This window comes from Ceratotherium simum, chromosome 18 (assembly GCF_057802395.1).
Source record: "Ceratotherium simum simum isolate JZ-2026a chromosome 18, ASM5780239v1, whole genome shotgun sequence".
NCBI classification, from domain to species: Eukaryota; Metazoa; Chordata; class Mammalia; order Perissodactyla; family Rhinocerotidae; genus Ceratotherium; species Ceratotherium simum.
In genome coordinates this window covers 40,135,484-40,149,716 of record NC_141917.1, presented here as the reverse complement: position 1 = coordinate 40,149,716, position 14,233 = coordinate 40,135,484, and the positions used below count along the sequence as shown (strand labels likewise).

General features: G+C 36.8%; 1 protein-coding gene across 1 annotated transcript in view; it reads right to left on the bottom strand.

Annotated features, from left to right (window-relative positions):
- Positions 1 to 14,233, bottom strand: part of ITGA1 (integrin subunit alpha 1) — a 158,281-nt gene that overhangs the window by 38,617 nt on the left and 105,431 nt on the right. The window contains exons 12-15 of the mRNA XM_004422799.3: positions 9,528 to 9,670; positions 6,119 to 6,262; positions 4,650 to 4,907; positions 2,252 to 2,382 (exon numbers count right to left, since the gene is read on the bottom strand). Coding sequence (XP_004422856.1) covers positions 2,252 to 2,382; positions 4,650 to 4,907; positions 6,119 to 6,262; positions 9,528 to 9,670 — 676 coding nt within the window. The remainder of the gene's footprint in view (positions 1 to 2,251; positions 2,383 to 4,649; positions 4,908 to 6,118; positions 6,263 to 9,527; positions 9,671 to 14,233) is intronic.

The following is a 14,233-nucleotide window of genomic DNA, read 5'->3' as shown; positions in this document are numbered from 1 at the left end:
TGCTTCAGCCACCCAGGGTTCAGATCTCTGGCGCGAACCCACGCACTGCTTGTCAAGCCATGCTGTGGCAGCATCCCATGTACACTGGAGGAAGACGGGCACAGATGTTAGCCCAGGGCCAGTCTTCCTCAGCAAAAAGAGGAGAATTGGCATCGGATGTTAGCTCAGGGCTGATCTTCCTCACACACACAAAAAAAGTATGAATATTTTTTACTTCTTAAAAAGTACGAACATTTAAACACTTTTTAACACTTAACGATAAATACCTTCCAATGGGTTGTAACCAGTTGCCCTGTCACCAGCAATGAATGAGTCCGGTTTCCTGCACCATTAGTAGTTTGGATCTTCCAGGCATGAGGCTGCCTTGACTTCTCCCCACCACACACCTTCTCTCTGCCCCAACCAGATCGTTATAGGGGCTACGGCTCAGTCTAGTCCACATGATGGGGCTCTCAGTTATCTGCTCCAGACACCCCTGACTGACGAGTGGGCCTGTGTTTATCACCTGTCATCTGTATCCACTCCCAACCCCTCCCTTGGCATCACAAATCTTGCTCTTCATGTCCCAGTCGGCTGGTTTGGTCCATTCTGCTGGGCAATGGCAAGGACCCGACTCTGTCATTTTGGCCCATCAATGACAAAGCCTTGACTGGGGGCAAGAGAGGCCATAGATAAGTTTTCAGAGCTTTGTAAGAAGTCCTTGAAACGAAACTGGAGAATAAAAATTGCCCTTAAAACATATATACTGTTAAGGGTGAATACAATAAATATTTGTGAGTTAACGTTATCATAATAAATTAATTCAGGATTAACAGTCCAAACAAAAATGAAATGTACCCTTTTTTGCTGACACTGGTGACTTCTGGTCTGAGCCCTCGTCTTGGGTGGGCCCCACTCAAAGTCACAGCCACTTGCTGCCCAGCATTCTCCTTTCCTAGGCAATGCCTTTCAGTTTTCTTTTCCCTCTACTGTACAGTTAAAACATTTGTTTTTTGGTGAGGAAGACTGGCCCTGAGCTAACATCTGTTGCCAATCTTCCTCTTTTTGATTGATGAAGATTAGCCCTGAGCTAACATCCGTGCCCATCTTCCTCTATTTTGTATGTGGGATGCCACCACAGCAGGGTTTGACAAGCGGTGTGTAGAGGTCCGCACTGGGATCCGAACCCGTGAACCCCGCCCGGGCTGCCACCAGGCAGGCCCAAAATATTTTTAACATAATGGTTACTATCTGTGTACACTTTAGTGTACAATTTTTATTTGACCATTAGTTCTTAGCATCATCTTAAATTATGACAAAGTCGTCTATTTTCAGGTCTTTATTGTTACCTCTCTCTTTCACAATTTTCTTTACTACTCTTCTAGATACATTTTTGGAAAAAGGACCACTGATGTATTTTTCCCTCTGAATTTCATTAAACCAATGATTAATTTAAAAGAAGCTACACGTGGACTTTCCATTGAGACACATGGCATAAATATGTATTTTTTTGTTAAATTCTTCTTTTATATTTCTTAATAAAGCTTGTAACATTTTTCAAAATTATCACACGAAATTCTCATTAAGGTTACTCTTGATATTTTTTTAGTCATTTTTTTCAAATAGAACCTTTTGTGAAATTGTGTTTTTAATCTGGCTAAAGCTAGAGTTATTAATGTTATTAATTAATAAATTATTTTGTTAAATAAATTAATAAGTAAATGATATTAATGTATGTATCTGACCATCAGCTAGGATTTTAGAATTAACTGAAACTAATTTGGGGATGCAGGCATTTTAAAGGCTGAGCAAAGATAGTCTTGAAGATGCTTCTATGCTTGACCAACAATATAAATACAATCAGACAATGACGCACAATTGTCTAATTACACAATTAGGTGAATGAATGAAGAGTCAATTATCCCCAAAAGCTTGTAAGCAACTCAGTTAGAGATGCTTTCTTGTTCATATACATCCTCTACGAGGCCCTCTTCTCCCCTCCCCCTCCCCCAAAACAGAATATCTATCTTAGGGCCAAGCACATAATAGATACCACAAATTAAGAGTTGATTCTACTTGTTCCTTTCACACGATTTCTTTATTTTTAAGATTTATTGACTCCTCCAGCCTCCCAAACTGCATAATTTTTATTTAAATAATAGAGCACAAAAGGAAACAGATATTTGGTATGACATGAGCTCTGATCATACTCTGAACTCTGGAACTACTGGTGAGACATTATCAGATTATTGGATGTTATTAAAATACATACCAGAAGAGGGCAGCACCACCAAGGCCCCCGATAGTCACATCAGTCAGACCGTCACCATTTAAATCCATTTCTCCGTGGATAGACTGGCCAAAAAATTTCAATGTCTCACCATCTCCACCTGATGGAATACGCTGTGAAAATCCCAGCAGAGAGTTTTCATGTTAGAAGAGTCTCTTCAAAAACAGTTTCAATAAACCCTAGAACTTGGATTGGTTAACAAAAAATTAAAATTAAAGATCTTTTGGAAACCTGCCCCAAAGCCGCCTCACATGGAGACAAGAGGAATTACCCAGATATTCCCAAAGGATATTCTTTTTATAGCACAAACAAAACTGTTTCAGAGTTACTGACACCAGAGAGAGGGGAAGAAATTATATAACGTCATCTTGTCTAATCCTCAAGGAAAACATTGTGAGTAATTGGCTCTGCTTTCTAGTTCCTATTCAATCCCATTACACAGAGGTATTTAAAGGTACTGGAAACCTTGAAAACATATCATACCAGCTGGCCTAGGGGTCAATTTGGGGTTCACTGAACTTGGGGCTGAGTATAAATAACACATTCCATCAAATACATTTTTCAATATGCGATCTTCTTTACTGTCAAAAATTGTCCTGAAAGTCAAGGGCACAGCAGACTCACTCCACTCACATGTATCCACAATGTTGGGAAGGCATAAATGAATATCAAGTTCTCGAAGGCTGACTTGCGCACATCCCCATGCATAATATGTTTGATATCTGTACTTCCTGACTTAGCTTTGGTTCAAGCTGATAATATTTTAATAGAATCTAATGGCAAGGAGACAGGACTGACAGACCCTCCCTAAACTTGGACTCTTATTCTGCTATTTTCCACTTAAAAATCATAAATTAGGAAGCCAATTAAAGCAAACCAAATGGAAACATTTTTCGTGCTTAAATGTTTGTGGCTCACTGGGAATTATTTCCTTATGTTTTCAGCAAACAAATCAGTAGATATCTGCCTCATTGGTGCTGTTGATTCAGTTTGATTCTGGATCATCCCATACACAAGTAGCACCTCTGGTTACCGTGGAAACGAGTGAGCACATCCTCCCCTATCCTTGGGAAAGCATTTTGCTGATAATTAAATAAACTCAACTCTAATATTCGTTTTTTTGTTGCTGTTGATTAAAGCTTCATCTTGAGTTACTATCATTTTACAAAATAAATTGCTCATGACAATGTATTCCGTTTATTAATGTTTTAAAAATCCTTCTTTTTCTACTGCAAATGCAACTCCATTAAATTTGCAGGATTAACCCTGAAGGAATAAAGTGGTAAAACACAAGAAAGAAACGCAGTCTTCCTCAGTTCCTGTTTCCATCAGGACTCAATTGTTAACATTGCCTGTTTCCAGCTAAGTAAATAATACCATGCAGATTTTTAAAAGAAATAATTTATTAAATGGGTAGGAGAGTTGTTACTGAAATATGCCCTTTATTTTGTTGTTTCACTATTAATGTCATTATGAATTTATGAAAAATTAAGCACAACTTCTCAATACGTGAATAGATTTTGAGAATTATGTTGACTACAGTACCAAAGAGGACAATCAAATGTAAAAAGAAATAATTGATGTTCTGATTTTCTTTTCATGTTACATAAGCTAGAAAGTAGTGAATTCTATTTTATTTATAAGTAGCTGTTCAATGCCTAACTAACTATGGTTACTTAAAAACAATTATATTAGAAGAATTCCTGTAGATGCTCTTATTTTTATAGTGCACTAAACACTTCTAAAAATTGATATTTTTCTTATGTAGGAAAAAATTACATTTATGGACTAGAGCCATTAACTGACAATAAATTTAAAGCAGGAACAATAGAAATCCCCTGCAGGTTAAGCTTAATTATTCAGATGTTTTTCCAAGAGGGATTACTTGTGAGAAAATTATAAACCTTCGGGAACCCAAATTCATTTGATGAAAATATACCAACTTAATTAATAAATATAAATGTAATGCAATTTTATTATAACAACCTGGATATTGAATATAAAAACAATAATCTCATTTCCTTTATTGGAAAAATCATCTAATTATTGTTCTCTCATTCAGACAGTGGTACCCTCTATTTAGGATCAGACACATTGCAGATGTTAAATAGCATTGTTAAAAAGTGTTCTTTTGTTTCATTTTGTACCATTTCAAAAGACCAGGTTATGGAGACATGGCAAATAATAGCAACAAAAAAACTAGATAAAAGGATAAAATACAAAGAAATTCTTCCAGACAGAAAACGTGGAAGAGAAGTAGAAACCTAGTTTCCCAATAGAGTCAGAAGAAAGAGATTAACTCATGAAGTAAGACAGGTGATGCTTGGCATTGAACCCACGTATCACTTCCAGGTGAGAATCTGTAGGTTTAACTTCTTACTTGTGCATGCTCTTTCCTTATAGTCTTGCCACTTCCATGGTAAATGTATACGGCTCCCCCGTGATCATCTTCCAGGGGAGCTCCTATCACAATGTCATTAAACCCATCAAGATTGAGGTCTTTCACAGCAGCAATAGCTGTTCCAAAACGAGCCCCACATGGCTCATTTTTGTTTGCTTTCGTGCATGAATTGTGCTTCAGAGATGAACAGCAAGTCTGTTTAATGGGTTCCAGGCTCATTTGATATTCAAACCTTGTCTGGAAGAGAGATAAACAGGATACTTAGGGGTTTCTATCATTACTACAGCCGAGTGGAATTTTTAAGTACATACTAAATCAGTGCTATTAAAAACCATTTGTACATCAACAGTAAAGTTTGCAAAATTTCTTAAAAAGTATGCCTAACTGAGAGCAAAGTTAGAGATTTCAAAGAACAGACTATAGAATTGTGGGAAGGAAGACATACTGAGGATTTTCATGGACTCTCTTTTTAATGCAATCAGGTGAGTATACAACTCACAGCATCTTTTTAAAGCAGAACTGAATTTTTAAATCCTCAATCTGTGTCACTATCCTTTCTTCACCTAGTATTGTACTTCTTTGAAAAGTCTCTACATATTCTCCCCTATAGAACAAAGAGAAAATTTACTCTGTTCAAAAAACAAACTTTTTCCAAAGCTGCCTAGAGTGAAAAAAAAACACCCCAAACCCAGAAAAGGGCAGAAAATACTAGCAATGATCAACAGGAACACACTTCCTTGGACAAAAGGGAAAAATGGCACAGGACCAAAAAAGTTGACAGGAGCAAGCCAAAAAAATGATAGGAAGAAAGACATATAATTTATGATTTAAAATAATTAATATGGGAGAGACTCTAAGAGTTTAAAAAGCTAAATAGATGCATACCGACTTTGTTGTACCCAGCAAAAAACTCTGCTAATGTAGAAACTAAGAATTATCTCAACTAACGATGTCTAGAGTCAGGAATGGAAAACAAACCTCCCTCAAGCGCAGTGAAGTATTCCAGAGACCACAGTAGTTTCTGAAAGTGTCTGGTGTCATTGCCTTAAAATTTACTCTATCTCCACAATCCTCCCCTCCCCTCCTCCCCGCCCACACCCCATGCAGCTTTAACTGTTCACGTTACTGCCTCCAGGCCAGTGCTCATGAGTGGTTGCCTTGTGAGTTTATTTAGCAGTTTGGTGAGATTTATATTTATCTTTATCCTATATATTCTGTTAAAAAAGAATAGTTCACATTTCCATGCAGAAAATATCTAAGGATTTGAACTATATTGTTAGAATTCTAAATGTTCATTTAGAAACTGAGGGGTTAGTGGGATAGATAATTCCTGAAAGCTTCTTTGCTCCTTTTTCCAAAGTGAGTGAAAAATTAGAACTACGTTAATTATTTGAAATTGAAAGGGAGAGATTTCCCTGGATTTCTACCAAACTCACGGTTACCATTACCTGATTCAGGGCATACACATAGACTTTTCCTTGTTCCTCTTTCTCTGTTCCCATGTACATGGGCGCTCCAATTAGAAGAATGTCAGTATTAAAATCTTTATCAATGTCAATTGTTGTTAAAACACTGCCAAAATAGGAACCGATCTAGGACACAAAACAAAACAGTCTGATGAACGTCAGAAATTCTCAAGGAAGCTAAAAACCTGCATTTCTTTTGTTATACCAATCTAGAAGAGTATTCGACATTCAGATGGCAAAGGAAATGAAATATAGAAACTGATGCCACCTGAGGGCTCCCTATTGGCTCTTGCATGAGGCTAATGAATATTAGTCAGGTCCACCCTTGAGGATGAGCAGCTGCTATAGATTCCGCAGCTTGAGAGTCAGAGAAACGATTTCCTTTAGATTTCATCCTAACCTCTCTTTCTTCTCCACAAAGAAAAAAAGATCAGTAATGATACAGTGATTTTTTTTTTTTTTGGTGAGGAAGATCAGCCCTGAGCTAACATCTGCCAACCCTCCTCTTTTTTGCTGAGGAAGACTGGCCCTGGGCTAACATCCATGCCCATCTTCCTCCACTTTATATGGGACGACGCCACAGCATGGCTTGCAAGGAGTGCATCGGTGTGCGCGGGATCCGAACCAGCGAACCCCGGGCCGCTGCAGCGGAGCGCGTGCACTTAACTGCTTGCGCCACCGGGCTGGCCCCCAGTGATTTTTTTGTAAGGAAATAAAATGAAATAAGCAATAGAAGGCATTCTGGAAAGGCTTCAGTATTCCTTTAAACACAGTAATATGGAAATATGAAATAAAATACGTTATGAGGAGCTGAATTGTATTGGAATAGAGGTGCAGCATATTCACCTTATAGTCTTAGAAAGACTGTCTACTCAACAAAATGGCTTAGTCTTGTCCCAGCAGCTATGGGAAATGGAAAAATAGGGTTGCAGGGGGGACCATCCCCTTGCAGCAATATATTTTCTCTTTTAAAGATAGGGATGTATTTTAGGGAAATGCAGGGGACGTACACTTCATTATCTAAATGCAATAACCTTCGCAACTATTGACCTGCGTATTTGACGCTCTTGATAATTCTCTCAATTCAAACTTCCTTCTTGGCTTCCATGCTTTTATTTTTGCTCTCCTGATTCTGCCACTGTATCATAGACTATCCTTTCTTTTCCTCTTTGCTGGCTCCTTTCCCTCCTCCCATCCCCTAGATTTTGGCACCCCCTAAGCTCAGACCAGCATTTTTTCCTCATTCTCTTACTCTAGATGACCAATCCTCCCTGACGTTTCCATTACTGCAAGTTGCAAATTTCATTCCATCCTCCTCCTTGAGCCTCCAGTTCTACATTTCCACACATTGCTAGACATTTAGACAGCTGCTAGACATTGGCTTTTGAATGTCCTTTTCTCACCGGCTTATGAAGGGTTTAAAAGGTTTTTTAAAAAGTTGAATTAATTACAAACATAAATAAAATGTTGTAAGATCTGGCAACATTGGGCCTTCATTCCAACACAGAAACAGCCATCTGGAGCTCAGCAAAACCTTTATACGGCTCAGGAGCTGCTCAGGCCACGGTTCCCACTGCTTCCTGTTGTCGTCTGTACAGCAGCTTTATTTATTTCCTTTACCTACCTGGCACCCGCAACTATTTCAATTTGTGCTCACGGTTATAGAAAACATGTCTAAAACCAAATACCATTTAAAATAACATCTCAACCGCTTGAGTTGCTGACATTCTAATCATGGTGCCATCTTTCTCCCAGATTCCCAGGCTTGAAACTCAAGTCATTCATAATTTAAATCATTTGTGATATTCTCTTCAAATGTTCATAAGCAAGTCTGCATAAAATTTTATACTTGCTGTCTTGTAGACAATTAATAGAGTGATAATGGACATCAGATGTTGTCCAAAATGTTTCATTTTACAGTCTCACTAATTCCTCCTTAGTTATGTCTACCATACTCCCTCTTTTTCCATTTTTACTGTTGTTATATCATTTCAGGTTCTTCTCACCTCATCCGTGAGCTACAAGTCTTGTTTTTATTGTTGATGCATTTTCTGATGATATATGTGGGCAAAAGGCTAATAAAACTCTTTCACCTGGTATACGAGAATCTGACCTTTAGTTTACTCTAACTCTGTTCCCCTGGAAATATGATGAGGGAGGGATTTCAACTATATTACTAAGCAACATTGAGTGTGGTAAAACTAAACTCTTATTGGGACATTGCATTTAGGTTGCATGGAACTAGAAATACGTGATGGAGACAACATATTTTGGGCTTTCTAGAATGCAGTGACTCTTGTAACTGCATGTCCTTAACAAGAACTCTAGAAGCTTTGTCTGTGGTGTTATAAAAGACATTGGCTCCTGTGGGGCTTTAAGCTAGGGCAGCTCCTGCACCAACCTGATGTGTCTATCCTGGCACCTAAGCTGCACTCTTGTACTTGGCTGTTACAAGGACTCCTGCAGGGGAGGAGGGCGGGTGCTGCTCTGCCCTTCAGAGTAGTTTGTGTATGTGTCTGCAGGAGGGTAGTTTGGTGAGTTGGAATATCTAGTGAAGCCTACGAACCCTCCTGTCCTATGAAGATTGCAGAATAAAGTTAATAAATTCTCAGTATAAAAACACTTGGAAAATACAGAAAACTATGAAAAAGGAATAAAAATTACCCAAATCATCACAATTCAATAATAATCAACAATAGCATAGATGTTTCTATATATATATTTTAAATATATATATAATATTTAAATATATCTATATATATTTTAAATATATTTATATATACTTATATTTGCATATTGCACGTATAATTTCTTAAACTGCTTGAATATTCAATATGATCTAATGAGAATTTTCTGATTTCACATGTTACAAATAATTTCCCATCACCTTCAGGAGGAAATCCAAATTCTTTAGTCTGCCACTGGAAACCTCACACCGTTGAGGTCCACGTTATCTTTTTAACTGGCTCTTTCTACCTGTCTACATTCTGTCCTTCTAGACTAGCCCAAATTTTATCTCTTCTTAAGACTTTCTGCACCAGTCCTAGCTTAAAACAATCTTTTCTTCTTCTGAATTTACTGTCTGTGCCACTGGCACTTTCAGGCTTCTTAATGTTTTAGACCTCTTTTCTTGTATATATATTTGCACATCTGTATCTACATCTATTATCTATACATCTTACCTCCACCCCCATCCAACTGAAATGTTCCTGAGGCCAAAGATGCAGACACTTGACATCCCTCCAAGGAACCTAACATGGGGCCCTGTTCTCAGTTGATGTTGAATATGAGGTACTGGTTTTTTAAAAGTTTAGGACAACAGACAGTTAAGTTAAATTTCCATAGACAGAGTATGAATGGATTAATTTACAACAATAATTTTCAAGCCTACCTGTTCTCCACTGAGTGTCTGGAGAATCTTGATGTCTCCATCTTCCATCCTATAGATGATGACCTGGCCTGTATGATTGTACCGCGGCTGTCCAGCAATGTAGAGCACATCTCCAGAAACAGTGGCAGAGTTTACTGTGTAACCTAACAAAAGAGAGATGGCACGTACACTCTCTGACCCCTTAAAGTCTGCACAGAATAAATTAAGATATATTTTAAATGGTTGGGATAACCATTTTTATATTTTTAGATGGACTTTTCTTTTTTTGAAAATAAATATATATTTTTTAATGCAGGTAAGTTTGTCTTGGTCGAAGCTTTTAGTGTGTTCTCTGATTATCTACCATAACTGCTTTGTCCTGAAAAGGTATTTTTCCCCCATTCTCAGTTTTTAATTGTTTAAAGGCACAAATGATATAACAGCGATGACAGAAAGAGAAAAACAACCCACAAGAAACTCTTGCAATCTCAATTCACCACTTTGTAATAAATCAATTGTATTTCATCTGGATGTATGTGTCTGTGCTATAGAAATTAATAATTTTATATAGTTGGAGTCATAGCAAATGTAAGCCTTTTCTGTGTTGTAGCCCAGGTTTTTAAATTGTAATTTTAAAGGGTTGAAGCTTATTTCTCTGAGTTAAGGCCTAAAGTCATTGTGTTTATACCACAGGATCATTCCCTAATGGAATGGTGGAATTCAGATGGTTTTAAATCTTTTGGTATTATACTTAAGTCTGCAAAGACATCTTTAAACATTTAATTTATTTTTCTTTTGGATTTTTTTGATGATAAATTTCAAAGAATAGGTTACTGGATCAAATTTTCAGTGGTTCTTATAGTGTCTGTCAAATGGTTTCCAGAACATCGGTACTAATTTATTCCATGAACAGCCATAGGAGAAACTAGTTTCATCAAACTCTCCCAAACATTGGGTATCATTTAATTTATGGATGTTCTAATAGATGTTAAACATAATTTAACAATAGTACCTTGTTGTGATTTTAATTCGCATTTATTTGATTAAAAGTGAGCTTGAACAGTTTTTCATGGTTAATCATTCCTCTTTTTAATTGGGCTTTCATGCCCTTTAAAATTTTAAATTATGTCTGTAAGGTAGATTAATATTAATTCCTGAGTGAAGAATTAGATTTATTGTTTGTGTCTCCAGAGAACAGAGCTAAACCAATGGATAAAAATTAGCACACGTAGATTTCAACTCAATAGAAGGAAGAAATACTCCAGTAACCAGAGCTGTCCATCTTTGGAGCAGAAGGTAGACTGTTTTTCAAAATGCCACAGAATAGCATTTCTTACTGAGAAAAAGATTATATTGATAATTTACTTGCTAAGTATTTTACTGTACGGTAATAGTTCCACCTTCTTCCAAAATTTTAAAAAAGGAACACACGTTTTTATACTTAAAAATGCTTATTCTTACAAGTGCTAAAGGGAAACAATTCCTCAGGCATATTTTCCTTCATGAATATTTTTCTCACATTCTCATTTCTTCATCTTTCTTTGAGCTTTTAAAAAAAATTATACATAATAGGCAATAAAATATTCTTTTGCAAACATGTGATGTGTTATATTTTTTATGTTACTAACCACAGTATTGCTTAAAAAAATAAAAACTTTAGGGTCAGGTTTATATGTAAATAAAATGGAAAGGAAGAATGTGCAAAACAAAGGCTGTGTTATTTCATGTTGCTCTACTAAGAGATATTATAAGGGATTGGGATGAGAGTGTTAGTATGCATTCATTTTTTTAAATAATTTTCAGAAGTATGAATGCAAACTGATACAAGAACCTTTTAAAAAAAAAGTTGAAAATTACATTTGAGGCTTGGAGTTGTATGATTATTGAGCTAATTAACTTTGATGATTTGCACTTGACAACTAAAACTATTAGTTGAAGTCTTCACAGGGACAGTAACTACCAGTCAGGTAGTTACTGGTTGCAGCTCAGGCATCTAAAGACAATAAAGGAGAGAGAAAGAGGGCCAAGTAAAGTCTAACTATAATGAAAGGAAAATAATTATAAACATTTAAGCTTAGTATTGTCTTCTGAAAAAGAGAAGTACAAAATTGAAGAGAAAGGAAAATTGATGGTGCAGCCCCGTGCATGGATTTATAAAGAATAAATGTTGTCAGCTCTCATAATTCATTTCTTGGGGAAACTGCTAGGATCTGGGGAAGTAATGGGAAACAGGTCTATCTGCCTTGATTTCATGCGTTTGCCTCATATCTTTACTTTTCCTTTTGAATCTGTCTGGCATGCTTAGAAAACAGCAAACTGTGGGTGGAGGAGGCAGAGAACAGGATCTCGACTGTATTCTCGCCATCAAAACTACTTGCTAAGCGCATATCAGCATAAGGCTGGGTTATAGAAAGATGGGTGTGTGACTATATCCTGAGAGGGGTTCAACAGCTTCAGTTCCTACTTCTTTCTGATCATTATTGATTAGCATGGGATTTTTTATAGAGCATCTCTTTCTTCTTTTGCTTCCTCCATAAGGTTTTCCATAGTCTAACAACTTGCAATCCACAAAGATTTCGGGCTAACACATTCAAACTCATCTTAATTTGTAACCCACACAAACAAGGAAATGTTTTGAAAGTCTCATTTCAGATTTAGAATAATATTTGGGGGGAAAAAGATACTTTTCTCCCCTGCCCCCTCTCTGGGTGCTTTTCTATTTTGAAAGAAATATTACATATATCAGACTTTATGTTGGCAAAGTGTCTTATGCGCTAACCTGTTACTAAGCTAACGAAATGATTTCTGAAATAGAAAAAAACATGACTGTAGTCCATTGTAGATAACATACCCAAAAATGTCCTTTTCTGGGCAGAGAGGAGTCATATATTATAAATCCCATGGTCAAGAATGAAGTTCTCTTAGTTTTTTCTTGCCTGCAGTGACATCTTCAAGTCTTGAATTCTCTACATCTGCTTCAAGCAACCATTAAACCATGCTTTTTGGTAATAATAGATTTAGGCTTCTTAAGACTATTTGGTTTTAAGGAATTTAATCACATGATGGTAACTCAGAATACCAAAAGTACTGTAGTGTTATTAATTAAAATGTGTGAACTTCCTAAGAGTAGCAACTGGGTCACACATCTTTACGGACTTCACACAATGTCTTTAATTTTGTAATTTGTCTTTATTTTTGAAATGAACACTGGAATAAGAATCAAGAGACCTAGATTCTAGCTTCAGACCTGCCACAGATAAATGTGACATAATTTTTCTATTCCTCAATTTCTTAATTTGGAAAATTTGATGTTTATTATATGCTAAGATCTCTTTTAATACTAAAATTCAATATGAATTTTAAGCTGAATCCCTTCATTTTATATCACAATCCTCCAAATATTTAAAAGATATGCAGTGTATACTTTGTTTTCTAACCATCAGTTTCTACAAGTTTTGTGGGGAGAGGGACGGATGGAAGGGGATTGTTTCCAGACCTGTCTCCTTTAGATAATCTTTTACTGGCACATCCTAGTTTAGCATGTTCTTTTGTAACGTGTGATGCTTAGAGCAATGGACTACTCTAGCTGCTCTCTGGCCAGGGCAGAATGTAATAGGACTTTTATGAGAAATACGCTAGACTTGCACTAATGCAGTTCAACATGTCTTAAGGGGTTTTAGCACTCACATTATACCTGCTGCTTACCACTATATTTTCAATTATCTAAAACCCTCAGCCCTTTTATTCTTCTTAAGTCTTGCTGCTTCTACAGCTTCAATATGTGCCCTTGGATAAGGAGATGTATGGACCTACCAGTAAAGGCCTCCCACCTTCCTCATAAAATAGAAAGAAACTGGAAAAGAAAGAGAAAAAGACTTCCCTCCAGGACAGAAAGAGCCCAGAGAGGAATGCTAACATGCAAAAATATGAGCATTGCAAGCTATTTTTCTTTACCACTGCATTCTCAGCACCAAGAACAACGCCTGGGACAAAAGACGTGCCCCCAAAATATTTGTTGAGTGAGTAAAGAGCTTGGAAACCATACTCTGAGGGTCCTTTCCATCCTAGGCCCTGCCAATTGTTTATAGAGAGCATCTAGTGATAGAAGAGTCTCCTGCAGCCCTGTGCAGATCCAGAATAAGGTGATACTAGACACATACCTCCTCGTTCCAGGCAAATCTTTGGAAAATAAGATGATGTTACATCACTGGGTTTAAGTTCAATATTTGATTGTGAATAGAGCTATTAAATAAGAAGCTATATGATAAAACAAATTAAAATTTTCTTTTCCAAAATTAGGACCCATAGAAATAAAGTAACGATAGAGGATATAAAAGAGAATATGGAAGTCTGATCTTCAGGATACAGGTTGAGTCAAGGTTTCTTTTTCTACCGTCATTTCCTGTCAACCGGGTGCAAAGCTCTCCTGGAAGTTAATGAGAATACTAGACATAGGGAGACCTCAAAAAGTGCACAAATCAGCCTGAATCATTCCTGTACTGGACAGCCCTTCTGAGAAAGAATGACCTCCACGTTCTGTTATTCTGACTAACGCTGCTCATAAACCAAAACTGCCTGGAAACTTAATGGGTCCTGTAAAATATCTGACTCTTGGAAGTGATCACTCTTACATGGTTGTAAGTAAGCCTATATCAATATAAGCAAACAATGCTAAAAATAAAAAAAACCCCACAAAAATAAAAAGAAATAATTTTCTTTCAATTACA